The sequence below is a fragment of the Aptenodytes patagonicus genome, chromosome 15, assembly GCF_965638725.1.
Source record: "Aptenodytes patagonicus chromosome 15, bAptPat1.pri.cur, whole genome shotgun sequence".
Taxonomy (NCBI): Eukaryota; Metazoa; Chordata; class Aves; order Sphenisciformes; family Spheniscidae; genus Aptenodytes; species Aptenodytes patagonicus.
In genome coordinates this window covers 12,262,787-12,277,026 of record NC_134963.1, presented here as the reverse complement: position 1 = coordinate 12,277,026, position 14,240 = coordinate 12,262,787, and the positions used below count along the sequence as shown (strand labels likewise).

Below are 14,240 nucleotides of genomic sequence, written 5' to 3'. Positions count from 1 at the left end.
TTGCACAACCTTGTATTTGCTTTTCTTCAACTCCTTGTTCCTGTTGCTGTTGCCATTAATGGGCCTACTTCCTCTGATGCCTTCAGGATGGGGCCTTCTTTATGGATTTTGTTCGCAGCCCACGTACAGCTTCAACCTTCTACTCACAGGTTAGTTTTGAATGGGGTCTTGTCACCTCTGGCTTTTGGACTGAGGTGATAGAGAGCATTTGTTGTCCTGAGCTTGCCACATGGGGAACCTGTGTTAGTTTCCAGATCTGCTCATTTGAGAGGGGAATGTGCAGCATTAGCAGGACAAAGTGGCTGGTGGTGGTGGATGCGACTATTTCTTTCCACCATTCAATGTTTGTGATGTGCTTTGGATGTTCATGTGCCTTGCCTTACTGTCCTTTGCAGTACTGTCTTGTCAACTACTGAAGCTTCTCTTTTTGTGTTTCAGTAAGTACTCGTTTTCCATCTTCCCTTGCTAAACAAAATGGCAACAGCTTACTCATCTTGTTCTTGGCTAAATTTCTTCTGTGGTATTTGACTGACAGGTGGCTCTGGGGAGATCCAAGTCAAATTGTGTCCTTGGATTCTTAAACAACTGAGGGCTGAAAATACTGGTGTCATCTTGGTTTAAAAGGGTCATTGTGACAAAGTTGTTTGTACACTTAACACCAGTTAGGAGTTAGCAATAACACAGCGTGTCCATAGAAAATACTGCTGGTTGAAGTGAGCTCTGAGGAGGAAGAGTGGATTTAGCTGGCTGTGGGGACTGTAGGTTCCACGTTGGAGCATCTGCTGGTTTTGGCTGCCCAAAAAGGGACATCTGCCATTGCAGAGTGAGGGATCTTTGGGATGTGAGCAATGGCATAAATAAAGGACTCTGGTCTGGCTATCAAACCTAAGTCAAACCACCAGCTTTGTGATTTTTAGCTGTGCATGTGCTGTGGATTCATCATGGCAGATCAGTCCTCATATTTACACCAGCTTGAGTTACTGAGTTACTCTGCTGTTTGTGTTCTCTCCCCCACCTCTCTAGCTTTTATATAATATGACCTTCCACATATTCCATACGTGTTAATGACAGATGGCAATTACAGCCTGTACTTTGCTGAATCTTTCAGCATTCATGTTCTTTCTGAAATGATTTTATGTTAATTTTGTGAACTATTCAGTCTACCGTTGGAATAGTGCAAGTGTTCCTGCAGGAGGAAAGTGTTCTTGTTGTCTTGGCAACATAGGTGTGGGTGGGTGCTAACCAGCCTCCTGATACTACCCTCAGAAAGGAAGGAAGATGAGTTGATTTTGTTCATTATGAAACTTGAATTCCGTGTGATACATTTGCATATCTCTGTCTGAGAGTTAGAGTTGAAACTATTTTTTCTAACTGCTTACTACTTCCTGTAGTGATTAAGGTTCCTATTCTGTCCATTGCATGTTTATAATCAGTTATTCACTCAAGTTGAAAATGTTGGGTTGGGACTGGTGTTGCTGGTTTGCCAGTAGTTCTCTCAACACAGTTGTTGCTGGGTTGGTGATCCTCATCTTTACTGGGGTCTGAATTTTGTGTTTGTCAGTAGCTCTGTAGTGATGACAAAAGTAAGGCTGTATTTATCCTTTCTGCGTATGCTTCTGCTTGCCTTACAGTATTGCTTGCTGTTAACTAACTTGAGCTGAGGTACAGATGATGTGGGGAGGGGAGAAAATGGGAAGTGGATTACATCATAAACTTCATAAAGATGTTGCTGTGTTTACTCCTTGCAGGTCTCTCTAGATCAATCAGTTCCTGCAACCTCAGATGGCAACACGTTGATAAACACGGGGCAGTTACCTGATAGGGGCAACACGCAGACCTTGGGAAGTTCCCAGAATGTTGCAGACCAAGGGTATACTACAGCTGGTGCTGCAGAGGGCGGGTAAGAAAAGCACAGCAGTGCTATACTGCAGTTCTGTTCAGTTACATTCCCCTTTCTGGTGTCAAGGAATGGGCACCTAAACAGGAACCTGAGAACAAGATGTGCTATGTCTGTCAGCACTAGAAGCCACTTGTCACAAGACCTTATTGCAGCACTTCCACATACAGAAAGAGTGGTAGTAAAATAAGCCCTGCAACCCAGTTTTCCAGAACTAAATGAATACAAGGCCTGATTTCCCCACCCACAAAAAGAGCTTCATTCTTCAAGAAGTGAAGAACGAAGAAATTCCATTTCTGAAATCTGTTAGCAGAAAACCAGGCTTTGAATTGACATCTGTCTTCTGTCTGTTTTAGCAAAGGGGGGGCCTGCAGGTCTAATTGGATCGAGTAGGTTGATGAAATCCAAGAGGTTCTAACCTGGAGGCAAGACACTGGGGAGGAAGCAACATTAAAAATAAACTATATTAGCACCTGTTTCCTGCGGTGGTATATTACAGTAAAAAAAAAAAAAGCCAACCTCAAAATGTTAGTTCTCAATTGCTCCTGGGTATGGCTGTATATAATATAGTGTGCATTGGGTCAATATAGCAATGACCTGGTGACCTCAGGGGGAAAAATACAGGTCTGATGCTTTTAATTGTCTGTCTTGAGATGAAAAAGGAAATAAATGTGGCAAAGTCATTGCTGGGAAGAGAAGAGAGAGCATATTTCTTAAATGTACATATTTGAACAAATCTGGCAGCTTCCTTGATTTTTGAACATGCTCCTGCTTACTTCCCAGCTCTCAGCAGTGTTCAGCAAGCACTCTGACTTCCTCCTCCACCTTGATAGAGATTCTCGAAGCCATGAAACACCCCACGTAAGTTTTTAATGTAAATATGCCTAACTTCTGTCTAGATGTTTTGTAAGAGGACATGAGGCATGGAGTCACTCAAAGGAGAGCCCCATGTCAGCTGTGGAAGAGTTTTTTAAGCTTCCTTTTGTTATTCAGTTCCAATCTCTCCAACAAGGAATTTTACAGAAATTGAGGTACAAGTATTGCTGCAGAGACTTCAATTCCTAGAATCCCAGAATAGTGTCTTACTGAGAATTCTTGCTTTGACAAGAAACGGCTGTCAATGTCAGCTCTTCATCTTGTTATCAGAAGCTAATGATATATCACTCTGGGGGCACTGTGCATTTCTTGTTCTGTACCTTTATCCCCCACCCCTTTTTTTTTTTTCCCCCAGCAGTGATTTTTGTCTTTGTAACCTAAAAGAACTATCAATCAATGCGTGTTAACATGTGTGACTTACTGTAATTCAGCACAGGGATCCAGCTGCTCTCTGAACAGAAGGGCCTCTCTCCGTACTGTTTCATCAGTGCAGAAGTTGTACACTGGCTGGTGAATAATGTGGAAGGTGTGCAAACCCAAGCCATGGCGATTGACATAATGCAGGTAAGAGAACTATCAAGGGGTATATGGAGGGCCAGAAATACCTCACTCTGTGAAGAAAGTAGAATTGTAGAGGAAAGCATAGCAATAATTTCTGTTTCTTATTAAAATCCTTGTATTGATAGGTATTGAAAACAGTGTTCAACAGAATATGAGGTAACGATGACATTTTTTGGATTCCCTATCACAAAACAGCAACATATTCTTCAGTAGTAATATATATTATTTTTTCCACTTTTATATGATGATAGTTCTGTGTGTAACCTCCAATTAGCTAGTAGTTACCGAGAACTCTCCATTGTGTTAGAATTATGAGGCACTACAGTGTGATTTGGTTTGGTTTTAGTTTTGGTTTTTCTTCTGATAATTAGTTAATGAAGTTGTAATAAAAACCTCTTTTTTTATGGATGCTGAAGTATACACACTTTATGCCAGATACACTGCTTGTGGTCATGAATTTTTTTTCTTCCCTGTCGAACTGTGTCAGGGGCAGAAGGTTGGAAATGTTTTGGAGTTCATTCCTCTACTGAGATCCCATATCAATTAACAGAGAACCTAGAATGTTTCCAACCTCTTACCTTCCTATAAATCCATCTGTAAAACCAGAGCAGGGTAAGGGAGGAAGGCAGACATCTGTAGAAAGGTTGAATGCAATTTGTCAGAGAGATGAGGACTTGCTACATTTACTGAGTATCAAGTGATAACATTGCTGATATTCTCATTAGGCGTATATCTGGACAAAAAGATGTAAAGAAAAAGAAAATTATTTCCTAATGTTCTCTAACAACCTTTTTATGTAACTGGAAGAGTGACTTCTTTTTTATCATGTTCACTCTGTTCTCTTTTTTCGTTTAGAAAATGCTAGAAGAGCAGCTTATTGTCCATGCATCTGGAGAAGCTTTACGAACCTTTATTTATGGCTTTTATTTTTACAAGATTGTTGTGGACAAAGAACCAGACCGAGGTCAGCATTGTGTTATTACAAGACTTTCCTCATTATCCCTTTGCATAATCACTAGCTGTACTTGATTCTTACGGGTGCTGCAGCAGAAATGCACTTTGGGAGCAACCAAAAACACTGCTCTAAAGAGAGTCAAAGAAACTTAGCCTTTTTGTTTAAAAAAAAAAAAAAAAAGGAATTGCAGACAACATAACTTTTCTTTTTCTTCCCCTTTTTCAGAAATAACTATGTCTCTTGGTCTTGAACACTTGTTTCTAACTGCAATCTGTCCTTCCCCTTGCTTTTTGTTCAGTGGGCATGCAACAGCCTACTATGTGGCACACAGCTGCTATGGATGACTTCTCCGCCTTCCAGAGGAAATGGTTTGAGGTGGCGTTTGTGGCAGAAGAGCTCCTGCACTCGGAAATCCCAGCGTTTTTCTTGCCCTGGCTGCCCAGCCGCCCAGCCTCCTATGCAAGTAGGCACAGTTCCTTTAGCCGCAGTTTCGGAGGACGGAGCCAGGCAGCTGCACTATTAGGTAGATGCACAGCACAGGTGACAGCTGGGGAAGTTCAAGGGGATAGTTTGAAAGGGGAAGAACAGCCAGCCAAGGGTATGATCTCACGTGGACCAGCCATAAAGCTGCAAATTTCATGCTGGCCTTACATGTGTCTTGCACGTGGACTTGTTCTCATATGCTGGAGGTGTGTTTCACTGGCTGAGCAGGCAATTTTTGCTTCTGAGTACTGGAATACAGTGAAATGTATTCTTTAAATATTCCTTGTTCCTGAACCTCCCCCCCCATGCTATCCTCTAGAATTTAGAGAGGAAAATACTGACTTTGTCTCCTTGTGGATCCAGAGAGACTCTTCACAACCTGTGGTGAGCATGGAGGGATAAGTTGTGAGAACAGCAGAGCAACCAAACTGTACTTAAAATGACATGTCTAATTGCTTCTTAATGGCAACAGCCACAGTGGGATCCAGATGTGTTAGAAGTTTTCTGTGATGTGCTGGAGGCTTCTTGGCTAATCTGAACCATGTATAGCCAGACTCCTTATATTAAAGTCTGGGAAGCCCAGCTACAAATGATCCCTGCAGTGTGGAAGCAGTAGGATTTGTGTTTGGAAGATCTTGCTGCTGGGCAAGATACCATTATAATATCTAAAGTTCTGTAACGTGTGAAGTATAACACTGACTACCACTAACAGCCTGTGAAACATACTGGCTGCACGATGGACTGTGTTGCTTTGTCAGCTTTTTGTTGCATTTCCAGGCCAGCCTGAGTCACTTGCTTTTGTTCCTCTTTCCCTGTTTAAAATTATGAGAAAAAACATTGCTATGGAACTGCAACTTCAGATTTATTTAGATGCATCTTTTAAAGGCCTATCAATTAAGGATAAAAAGAAAATTCTGCTGTTCTCCTGTTTTGTATATTTGACCTTCTGAAGAGGAGTGACTTACTCCTCTTAATATCTATATCTTAATATAGGTAGTATCTCTTAAACCTGAAGTTACAGTAATCCTTGTGTATTTCTGAAAGCCTTGTTTGAAGAGGAACAGCATCAGAAATGGGAAAGCGTTAAGGGTAGGAAGTCTGAACTAATGGTTAATTCCCTGAAGCCAACATATGCAGGATATTTTTCCCTGTCACACAATAAATCTGTTGCCTTGGCTAGTATCCAACCTCATTAGCTCAATGTTTGGCCAGAGCTGAAGCCTGAACATAGGCTGGCATGAAAGTATTGTGAAGGCTGGAGGTGCTTGAGCCAGATCCTGTTCCTGCTTTGATCTCTTACTCGCTATTTAGCCCAGGAAAACCACTTCACTTTTCTATGTCTGTCCTCTTTTGTGAGATGAGAAGACTGAGACTCGGTAAGCTTGCACCTGGGGAAACGGGCAAAGAAAGAAGGGTGCTTTAGTGTCCCTCTCACCTTTTCTTTAACACCAGCCAGGAAAAAGTCTGTTCCCTCAGCATGTGATGTAGTTACACACCTGTGTAGCCCTCCTTTTTCATTTCAGTTGGAATTATGTCCATTCTGCTATTTAACTAATTTGCAGTCCTTGGATGAATGAAAAATGCCTCCAGATGCTCACATGCAGTCTGGTTATTCCAGGAATAATAGTTTCTTGGAGAAAAATCCAGTGTGGAACTTTTTTCTTACAAAGCAACTGGTTTAACTGATGTTTCTGTGCTGTCCCTCTTCTAAACAGTATTCAAAAAAAAAACTTTACCAGTTCATCTGAGGCAAGGAGCTTTACTAAACCCAGATGACCTCTGGTCCACGTGACTTCATTTGTTCCTCTCTTGGCTTTGATTTGGTTGTGGTTTTTATTTCTTCCCCTCCCCACCTTCCCTAAATGTCAGGCTGTGACATAAAATTGCATGCAAGCATCGGGAGCTCTGGAACAAGCTCCATGTATCTCTAAAATCTTTATCCGTCCCAATTCCCCTATCACTTGCCCAGTGATTGTCCCCTTTCCCTTCCCAGTGGAAGTCTGACCTGTGATAAACCTAATCTTGTCCCTTTTGATTTATAGCAATGCATGCACTAGCAGTTGTAGTCATGTATGTAGTGTAGTCTGTGACTGGAGAATAACCTGCCTGCTCCTCTCCGATTTACTCAATAAATCATTAGTTAAATACTCAATGGTACAAGGCAATTGGGAAGCAGGTGAGTCCTCTTAAAATCAGATCTACGGAAGCCAGAGTTTATCCTATTAAAATTAACTTGGTTTTAATCTGAAGCTTCTGAATTCAGACACATGGATATTTCTCATCAGTTTTTAACGTCCTTTTGATCAGCTCACCTGGTTGGACTGTGTTCCTGTTGCTTTGCCTGTGAATTACAGCTGCAGGCAAGGTGGAGAGAGAAGCTCCAGCCCTAATGGGGAGTCTGAATTATCTGGAAAAAGGAACAGTCTAAGGGAGCAGGGAGCTCATTCTTCACGGGGTGCTAGTTTGGGCACACTGGACTGTGGTGTTATCGCTGACCTCTTAGCTAATGACCAACATCTACCTGACTGAGCTGCTTTCGCTTTAGAGCTTTTGGGATGTTGTTTTCCAACATACTTTGTTGCAAAACTGGCACCGTAACCTTCTAACCACAAGCATTGCATTCACAGTGATACTCCACTGAAAAGGAGCAAGAAAAAGAAAATCACAAGATGTTGGTCTGTCTGACAATAGCAGACCAACTCAGAAATTGTAGATGATACATTTCCCAAAGACAAAAATGGATCTTATTTACAAAACAAAACTGGGTGATGTTCTTCCATTTTTATTGGGCTTTTTCTTTGTTTTTCTGTTCCTAAGCTGCAATTATAGCAATATAAAGGATTTTCTTATAACCTTGAAAACTGTCTCCAGCTAACTTGCAGTAGAAGTGAAGGTGGGAACTCTCCATCTATCCTGAGGAAGAACTTCAACCATTTTTTTAAACGCCATTAAGCCATTAAATTGTAAGGTCATTTAAAAGCTGACCATGTAAAAGGGTGCACATCTTCCTCTACTTAAGCAAGAAATAACACTATCCATCCCTCATGCATGCAATAAAAAAAAGGGGCAAAGGGTTTTCAATAGCAGTATTGCAGCCCTTTGTTTTGTGTAAATTTTTAACATTATAGAAATGTTAAATTATGTATTTGCCTAAAGAAAAGTTGAAAGTGACAACGTGGTTCATAGCAGGACTTTGGTCTCAAAGTCAGGAGATCTGGGTTCTGTACCTGGCTTTGCAGTCCGCTGTATGACACCAGCCAGGTCACTTCCACTTCTTGTGCTTCTCTTCCTCTCTTGCCTGATATCTGAGATTTTCTTTCACGGGGATGCTGGGGTGTAGGGCACAAAGGGAGCTGGATCTTGGGCACTATCCCAGCACTTATTGCAAAGCAATAGAAGGTATTGCAGTGATCATAACGCTGCTGCGTGAGTCTTGGCTGACTTTTCATGCTTTTACAAAAAGTGTTGGATGTGCAGTTTTAGCAATGCAGTAATCTGGGATATTGATATGGGGTTAAAGAAACAAGAAGTTTAACTTCTAATCTCCTTTAGCTGTGGAAAGTCCTGGAATGCTCCTGCCCTGTGTAACAGCACCCTGTTGTGATTTCTGGTGGGGGCATATAGAAATATTAAAACCAATTTGGAATGTCTTGGGTATGAAGGAGCTGATGTTGTCTAGCCATATTTAATTATGGCACCAGTCGCTTATTGATTAGCTGCTTGACTCTTGGTTCTGTCTCTTTATTGCAGCTGAAATGTCTTTTGACTGCTTGGGGAGGTAATTCTATGGCACAGACCCCTGAATGAGTAATACTTCAAGTTTTTTGTCTTTCGTGATCTGGATGAGCAGCATTCTGGGACTATTCTGCTAACCCAAAAATATTTGGGGAGGAGTGGGAGGACAAATTAATTTCAAATAGCTTGTCTTGTTTCTTCTGTTCTCTTCATCCTGTCTCCCACCCTCTCTTTAATGCATCTTTTAAATATACCCCTATTCCTTGGCTGCGTAGCTGCCACAGTGCCTGAGCAACGCACAGTGACGCTTGATGTGGATGTGAATAACCGCACTGACCGTTTGGAGTGGTGCAGTTGTTATTACCATGGCAATTTCTCCCTGAATGCTGCCTTTGAAATCAAGTTACACTGGATGGCAGTGACTGCAGCTGTTCTTTTTGAGATGGTAAGAGTCCTTGTGTTCTGGGTGGCCGCAGCAATGCCCGTCTGGCCTCTGTATCCTTTATACTGCTGGGGACATTGTCATGTGAAGTATTAGGAGAGAGACAGTGGGTTGGAACTGCCCTTATTTCCATAAGTGATTTTACTGGTGGTTGTTAGCATTGCTGTATCTGGTCATCATTTATCATGCTATCTATAGTCATTCTGTCTGTAGGATAGTGTTCTGCTTTTAGTGGGTTTCATGCACAGTATGAAATGAGATCAGTACAGGTCAAGGTGCTAAATTTAAGTCCCCCTTAGGCAAATCTTAAGCCCTGAGCTGGTTCTTTGGAAAAGAATCTATTTCACATTGCATTCCTTCTATCCCCAAACGTGAAAACTTTAAATCTCAGTGGAATTGCTTTCATGACAGGCCTTTTCCAGGCAATGCATTCTTCCTGTTCAGCAATGCTTTTTAGCTTTTTTTTTTAACTTGCTGAAAACATTTTGAATTGAAAATGCAAGTGGTTTGTGTCACTTTTTAATTTTTAGGGTTTTTTTGTTTTCCCTTTTGTAACTTCTGTAAAACTCAAATTATTTAACACCAGGTTTTACCCCACCCAGTCAGATAGCACTAAGTGATTGGTTTTGCTTTTATTTAAAATCTATTGCACTGTTCCAGTAAAGCAGCAGTGCTTAGCCACTGATGATAAGTAGGCTGAATCAGTTCCTGAAAAATGTCCTATTTTAAAGCGCTTTCTGATTGATGTGGCACTTAAAAAAGGAAAGCCTGATGTCTTGTGCTTGTACTGCTTTGCTTGCAAGGACGCTTGTGTGCTTGCCATGCAAAGCAAGCTGAGCATGTGGAGAATTGAGCATGCCTGATCTATTCTTGGGGAATGAGTTGCTCCTGTGCACATAAGTGCCCTTCTTCAGTTTGACATATGTCATATGATTCATTGTTTGAATCTTTTCTCAGGTTCAGGGTTGGCATCGGAAAGCCACGTCCTGTGGTTTCTTGCTAGTTCCAGTCTTGGAAGGCCCATTTGCGTTACCCAGTTACTTATACGGAGACCCACTTCGAGCTCAGTTGTTCATCCCACTCAACGTTAGCTGCTTGTTGAAGGAGGGTAGTGAGCATTTGTTTGATGGTAAGAAATGTTCTTTGTTTTACCCCTTGGCGTACTTTTCTGCAAGCAGGTCCCTTCTGGCATGTAGCTGACATGAAGAACCTCATTTACCAGACATGCATTAGCTGGTTGAAGGGCCTGTTTTTACATTTCAGCAGCCACCCTCAGGAAGGTGGTGCTGGGAGGAAGCTGTGCCGGCAGGCTAATCAGCATGCAACGGTGTATGAAGTTGGCAGCAAGGAGTACCAAGGCACAGGAAAGGTGGTCTCCCCAGTGGTCTTTGTTGCCATAATGTTTTATACCCTTATAGAACCTATATCAAGTAGTTACTCTGTTTGACATGATGTTATGCTGTAAGAATCTGTTTTGCTGGTAGACCCTGCCCACAGCTGCTCTGCATTTGTATCCTGCATTTGTTTATTCTCCCCCTCAGTGAGATTAGGCTTGCACGACTGCCATCCTCTTTTTTTTTTTTTGTTGCCATGGTTACATTCACAGTAAGAGTGTTTGCACATGAGATTAAGAGCTAGAAACTGCAATCTCCTTTTTTGCAATGTGACCTTGCCCTTTTGAGTGATGCTGTTGTGGTAAGTCTCAGGTGGAAGCTCAAAGATCAGAGAACTCTGTCCCCATGCAGAGAGAGGCAAAATCGCATTGTGAGAAGGGCTTTCTTTTAAAATAGTGAAGGTGATAGTTTTCTTTATTTTCATTAACCCTTGGCCCAGTGTCTAGGTGTAAATGTGAAACAATCAGTGGCAAATCCATATCCTGTGAGGTCACTGTAGCCCTGCTGACTTTGAACTAAGTATTTTCAGAGTGCCCTGTGGTGATACACAGCAGCCCACTCTCCTTCCTTGCCCCCTCCCACACACGCCATTACGTTCCTCTCCATCTCGAGAGACACAAAAGCTAAATTCAGGGATGAATCTGCTACTGGAGTGTACAAGACACATCTCTAAGATGGCATTCAAGGGACAGCTGACAGAAAAAAGTGTGACTAAAAGAAATGGCTAGAAAAAACAAAGTGCACAGAGGTCTTCTTTTTTCAAGACTTCAGTTTTCCCCAGAAGGAAATAAAGTGGCTTTACTAGGTGATTGTTTCCTTCTTGTTTGTTTCAGGCTTCGAACCAGAAACATACTGGGACCGTATGCATCTCCTCCAGGAAGCAATAGCATACAGGTACGTACAGAGCAGAAAGGTTCGTATCTCCCTGGATAATGTAGGATGAAGACTGATGCTGAACAGTCACTCCTGAGTTGCTGCGTGGGTTCTGTGCTGTCTGCCTCTCTGAAGTCTGCTTGCAGATTATTAGACTAAAACATGACAAGAATGCCTGGAGGTGGTTCTGTGGGTACAAGGGGCAGGTAGATAGCGTTTCAGTCTGTCACTCATTAGCAAACTATACTCTCATCCTAGGGAGGGCATTGGCTTTGAAGGTGCCCTGTTATTCTAAGTTAGAAGCAGATAGATTGTAAATAGATTTCTTTCTGAGGAAGAGACAGTTATTTCCTTCATGTGTACTTAACACAGTCTTGAACTGGATGACAACCAACGATTGACAATAGGCAGAAGACTGGGATGTGAGCTGTACATAGGAGGTTGGGCCCAGTTTAAGAAGGAATTGTGGGAAACTTTGAATACTATCTAGCCTTACCCCTTTGTCTGCTTGAGCTGCCAGTTTGTTTCATGGTGTTGCTGCCAGTCTTTTTTGTGGTAGAGAGACTGCCTTTTGTAATGGACTTTAGCTTGGAAATAAGCTTTCATTAGCTTAGAAAGCAGAAGAGGAACAAGTATTCTCCAAACAGCAAAGAACTGTCAGGTGAGCTGCTTGAAGTTCTGCGTGGAATATTGCCCAGCATGAAAAAAATGATGTTACAGCTTGAAACATACCCAAGGAATGTCTGTCTTGACTATTGCTCTTCCCTCATTCGTGTGCAGCTGCCCCATTTTGTCAGAGACTGCTCAGTGCCCTCCCAAACTGAGCTACTGGTGCTCTTGTTTCTGGCATGAGTTAAGACAGAGATCAGTGTGGAGTTACAAGCTTTCACACTGTGCCTAGCAGGGGCAGAGAATATTTGGAGAAGCTCAGCTCTCCTCATTCCTTTTCCCCTTGCCTTCAGGCCATAAGAAAAGGGAGCCTTTGTGATAGTGGAAGGTTTTCCCTGGTGCCTCTGCCTTGGGCTGAAGGAATCCTAGCTGGAGTGGCTGGAGTTTTTTGGTTTTGTTTTGGTTTTTTTTTTTAATTCCCCTGGTGTTTGTTTCTCCAGATTTGGATTTGTGCAAGATAAATACTCGGCTTCTGCATTCAACTTCCCAGCTGAGAACAAGCCCCAGTATATCCATGTCACAGGTGAGCAATATTTGGCAGGCACTGGGGCAAGGAGGAGGCTATTATAACCAAAAGAACCATTTTACATGCAGTTTGTGTCTTGTCAGTGATGTTGGTCCTCATTGTGTCCCAGTCATATGACACGTAGCTGTATCAGCCAACACAAACCAGAAAACTGGAGAGGCAGTAGGAGAAGCACAAAGTGTTGCTGCTGATCAGTGGCATTGGTTTGAAATCTTGCTTTATAGTGTCTCTGAAACTTTTCTTTCCAGGAGATGGAGAAATAAAAAAATACAAGGCAGAGCTTATTCCAAGTGCAGTGTAAATAAATGTGTATCTAGAAGCTAGAAGGAGGGAAAGGTGTCAGGACAAGTCAGTGCTCTGTTCTCATGCTTAAGGTCAGTTGTAGATGCATCTCTACCCATACACACTGTGTGGGAGATAGATGAAGCATTTAGGATCCACTTGCTCTCATTATTATTCTTCATAAATGTTGGTGATCTATCAGCACTTTTAACTAAGCTCCATGCATGGCATATTACAGTAAAATAATATGTTCAGAGGGGTTGCTGAGACATGAAGACAATGACAGGAAGAGAGCTTTTGGAAAATTGCAGAAGAGAATGGAAATTGATGTAAAATTAGAAAGATGGATCAGAGCCTACAGCTTTGCTTCATTCCCTTCTACCAAGAGAAAGGCAAGACTAAGTGTGCTCTCTCCCAGTGTTGTTGTTTGCAGGAGGTAGCATGTAAAAGCGAAGGAGGAAAAGTGTATCCCATTTTATCTTGCTAAAAGGCAATCGAATGAAACTCAGTCCAGTTTCCTTTTCAGAATTTAATGAGTCAGCTACCAGTCGTAGGGACTTAGGTCTGCCTAAGACTAAAGTCCTGTCTGTTTCCTCCAGGGACAGTGTTTTTGCAGCTACCATATTCCAAGCGGAAATTTTCTTGTGGGCAGCAGCGACGCCGGCGCAACTCCACTAGCTCCACCAACCAGAACATGTTTTGTGAAGAGCGCATTGGCTACAACTGGGCCTACAACACCATGCTGACAAAAACGTGGCGGTCCAGTGCCACTGGGGATGAGAAGTTTGCTGATCGGTTGCTGAAAGACTTCACAGACTTTTGCTGGAACAAAGATAGCCGGCTTCTTTCGTTCTGGACTGATTGTCTAGATAAGATGCATGCTAGTGCTCCGTGAAATAGGGTTGTATCTCTTAGGGAGACAGCTTGAAGCTTTACCTTGTGGCAAGGAAGTAGAGGTGAAGGATGACTGGAAAAGAGCCTCTCTATTGGATTCATCTTGAGGCTCCAAGAGGACCTGATCAATGTTGCTGTTGATATTCAACAGAATTTGATTAAGCCCTTGGAAAAAGAATCGGCGCTCTTGGCTTGCCAGTATCTGTCACCTGACCTCAGCTCGGTTTCAAGTAGCTGCAGTCCTTGATTGCCAAAACTTCAGTTAGAGCAGAGGTAAAGGAGGGAGCGCGCAAATGGTTTTCGAGGGCAGTTAGATTCAGCACAGAGTGTGACGGTAGCAGCTTACCATCATTGGAAATGATTGGTGCCGTTTGCATCTGATGTGCCTGACAGCAGCCTGCCTCTTTCCCTTTTGAGGTGTACCTGGTTGTGTGAATATGTAAGATAAAATGTGAGACACTTGTTACATTTCATACATGTAAATAAGTAAAAATGCAGAAAATTGAGTGACCTGATGTTTTGTTGTAACTCCAGACAGCAATATGGAATTGGGGAGTAAAGGAGAATAATTGCCAAAAGGAAATAACTGCTCCTTATGTCCAGCGTGACAATGAAATGCTCAAAGTGCAATGGTGGGGCTTTGTCCTTTAAGC

At 42.3% G+C, this 14,240-nt stretch overlaps 1 protein-coding gene across 9 annotated transcripts in view; it reads left to right on the top strand.

Moving 5' to 3' along the window:
* Positions 1 to 14,240, top strand: part of DEPDC5 (DEP domain containing 5, GATOR1 subcomplex subunit) — a 48,713-nt gene that overhangs the window by 34,284 nt on the left and 189 nt on the right. For 4 of the 9 annotated variants that reach the window (XM_076353258.1, XM_076353256.1, XM_076353257.1 and 1 more), the window contains exons 33-43: positions 87 to 149; positions 1,749 to 1,900; positions 2,681 to 2,758; positions 3,205 to 3,337; positions 4,190 to 4,298; positions 4,588 to 4,812; positions 8,783 to 8,952; positions 9,907 to 10,078; positions 11,177 to 11,237; positions 12,326 to 12,408; positions 13,293 to 14,093. In XM_076353258.1, coding sequence (XP_076209373.1) covers positions 87 to 149; positions 1,749 to 1,900; positions 2,681 to 2,758; positions 3,205 to 3,337; positions 4,190 to 4,298; positions 4,588 to 4,812; positions 8,783 to 8,952; positions 9,907 to 10,078; positions 11,177 to 11,237; positions 12,326 to 12,408; positions 13,293 to 13,588 — 1,542 coding nt within the window. In that variant the 3' untranslated portion in view covers positions 13,589 to 14,093. Of the gene's footprint in view, positions 1 to 86; positions 150 to 1,748; positions 1,901 to 2,680; positions 2,759 to 3,204; positions 3,338 to 4,189; positions 4,299 to 4,587; positions 4,813 to 8,782; positions 8,953 to 9,906; positions 10,079 to 11,176; positions 11,238 to 12,325; positions 12,409 to 13,292; positions 14,094 to 14,240 lie in introns of those variants that run through there. The other 5 variants (XM_076353262.1, XM_076353261.1, XM_076353260.1 and 2 more) reach the window with 3 other exon arrangements.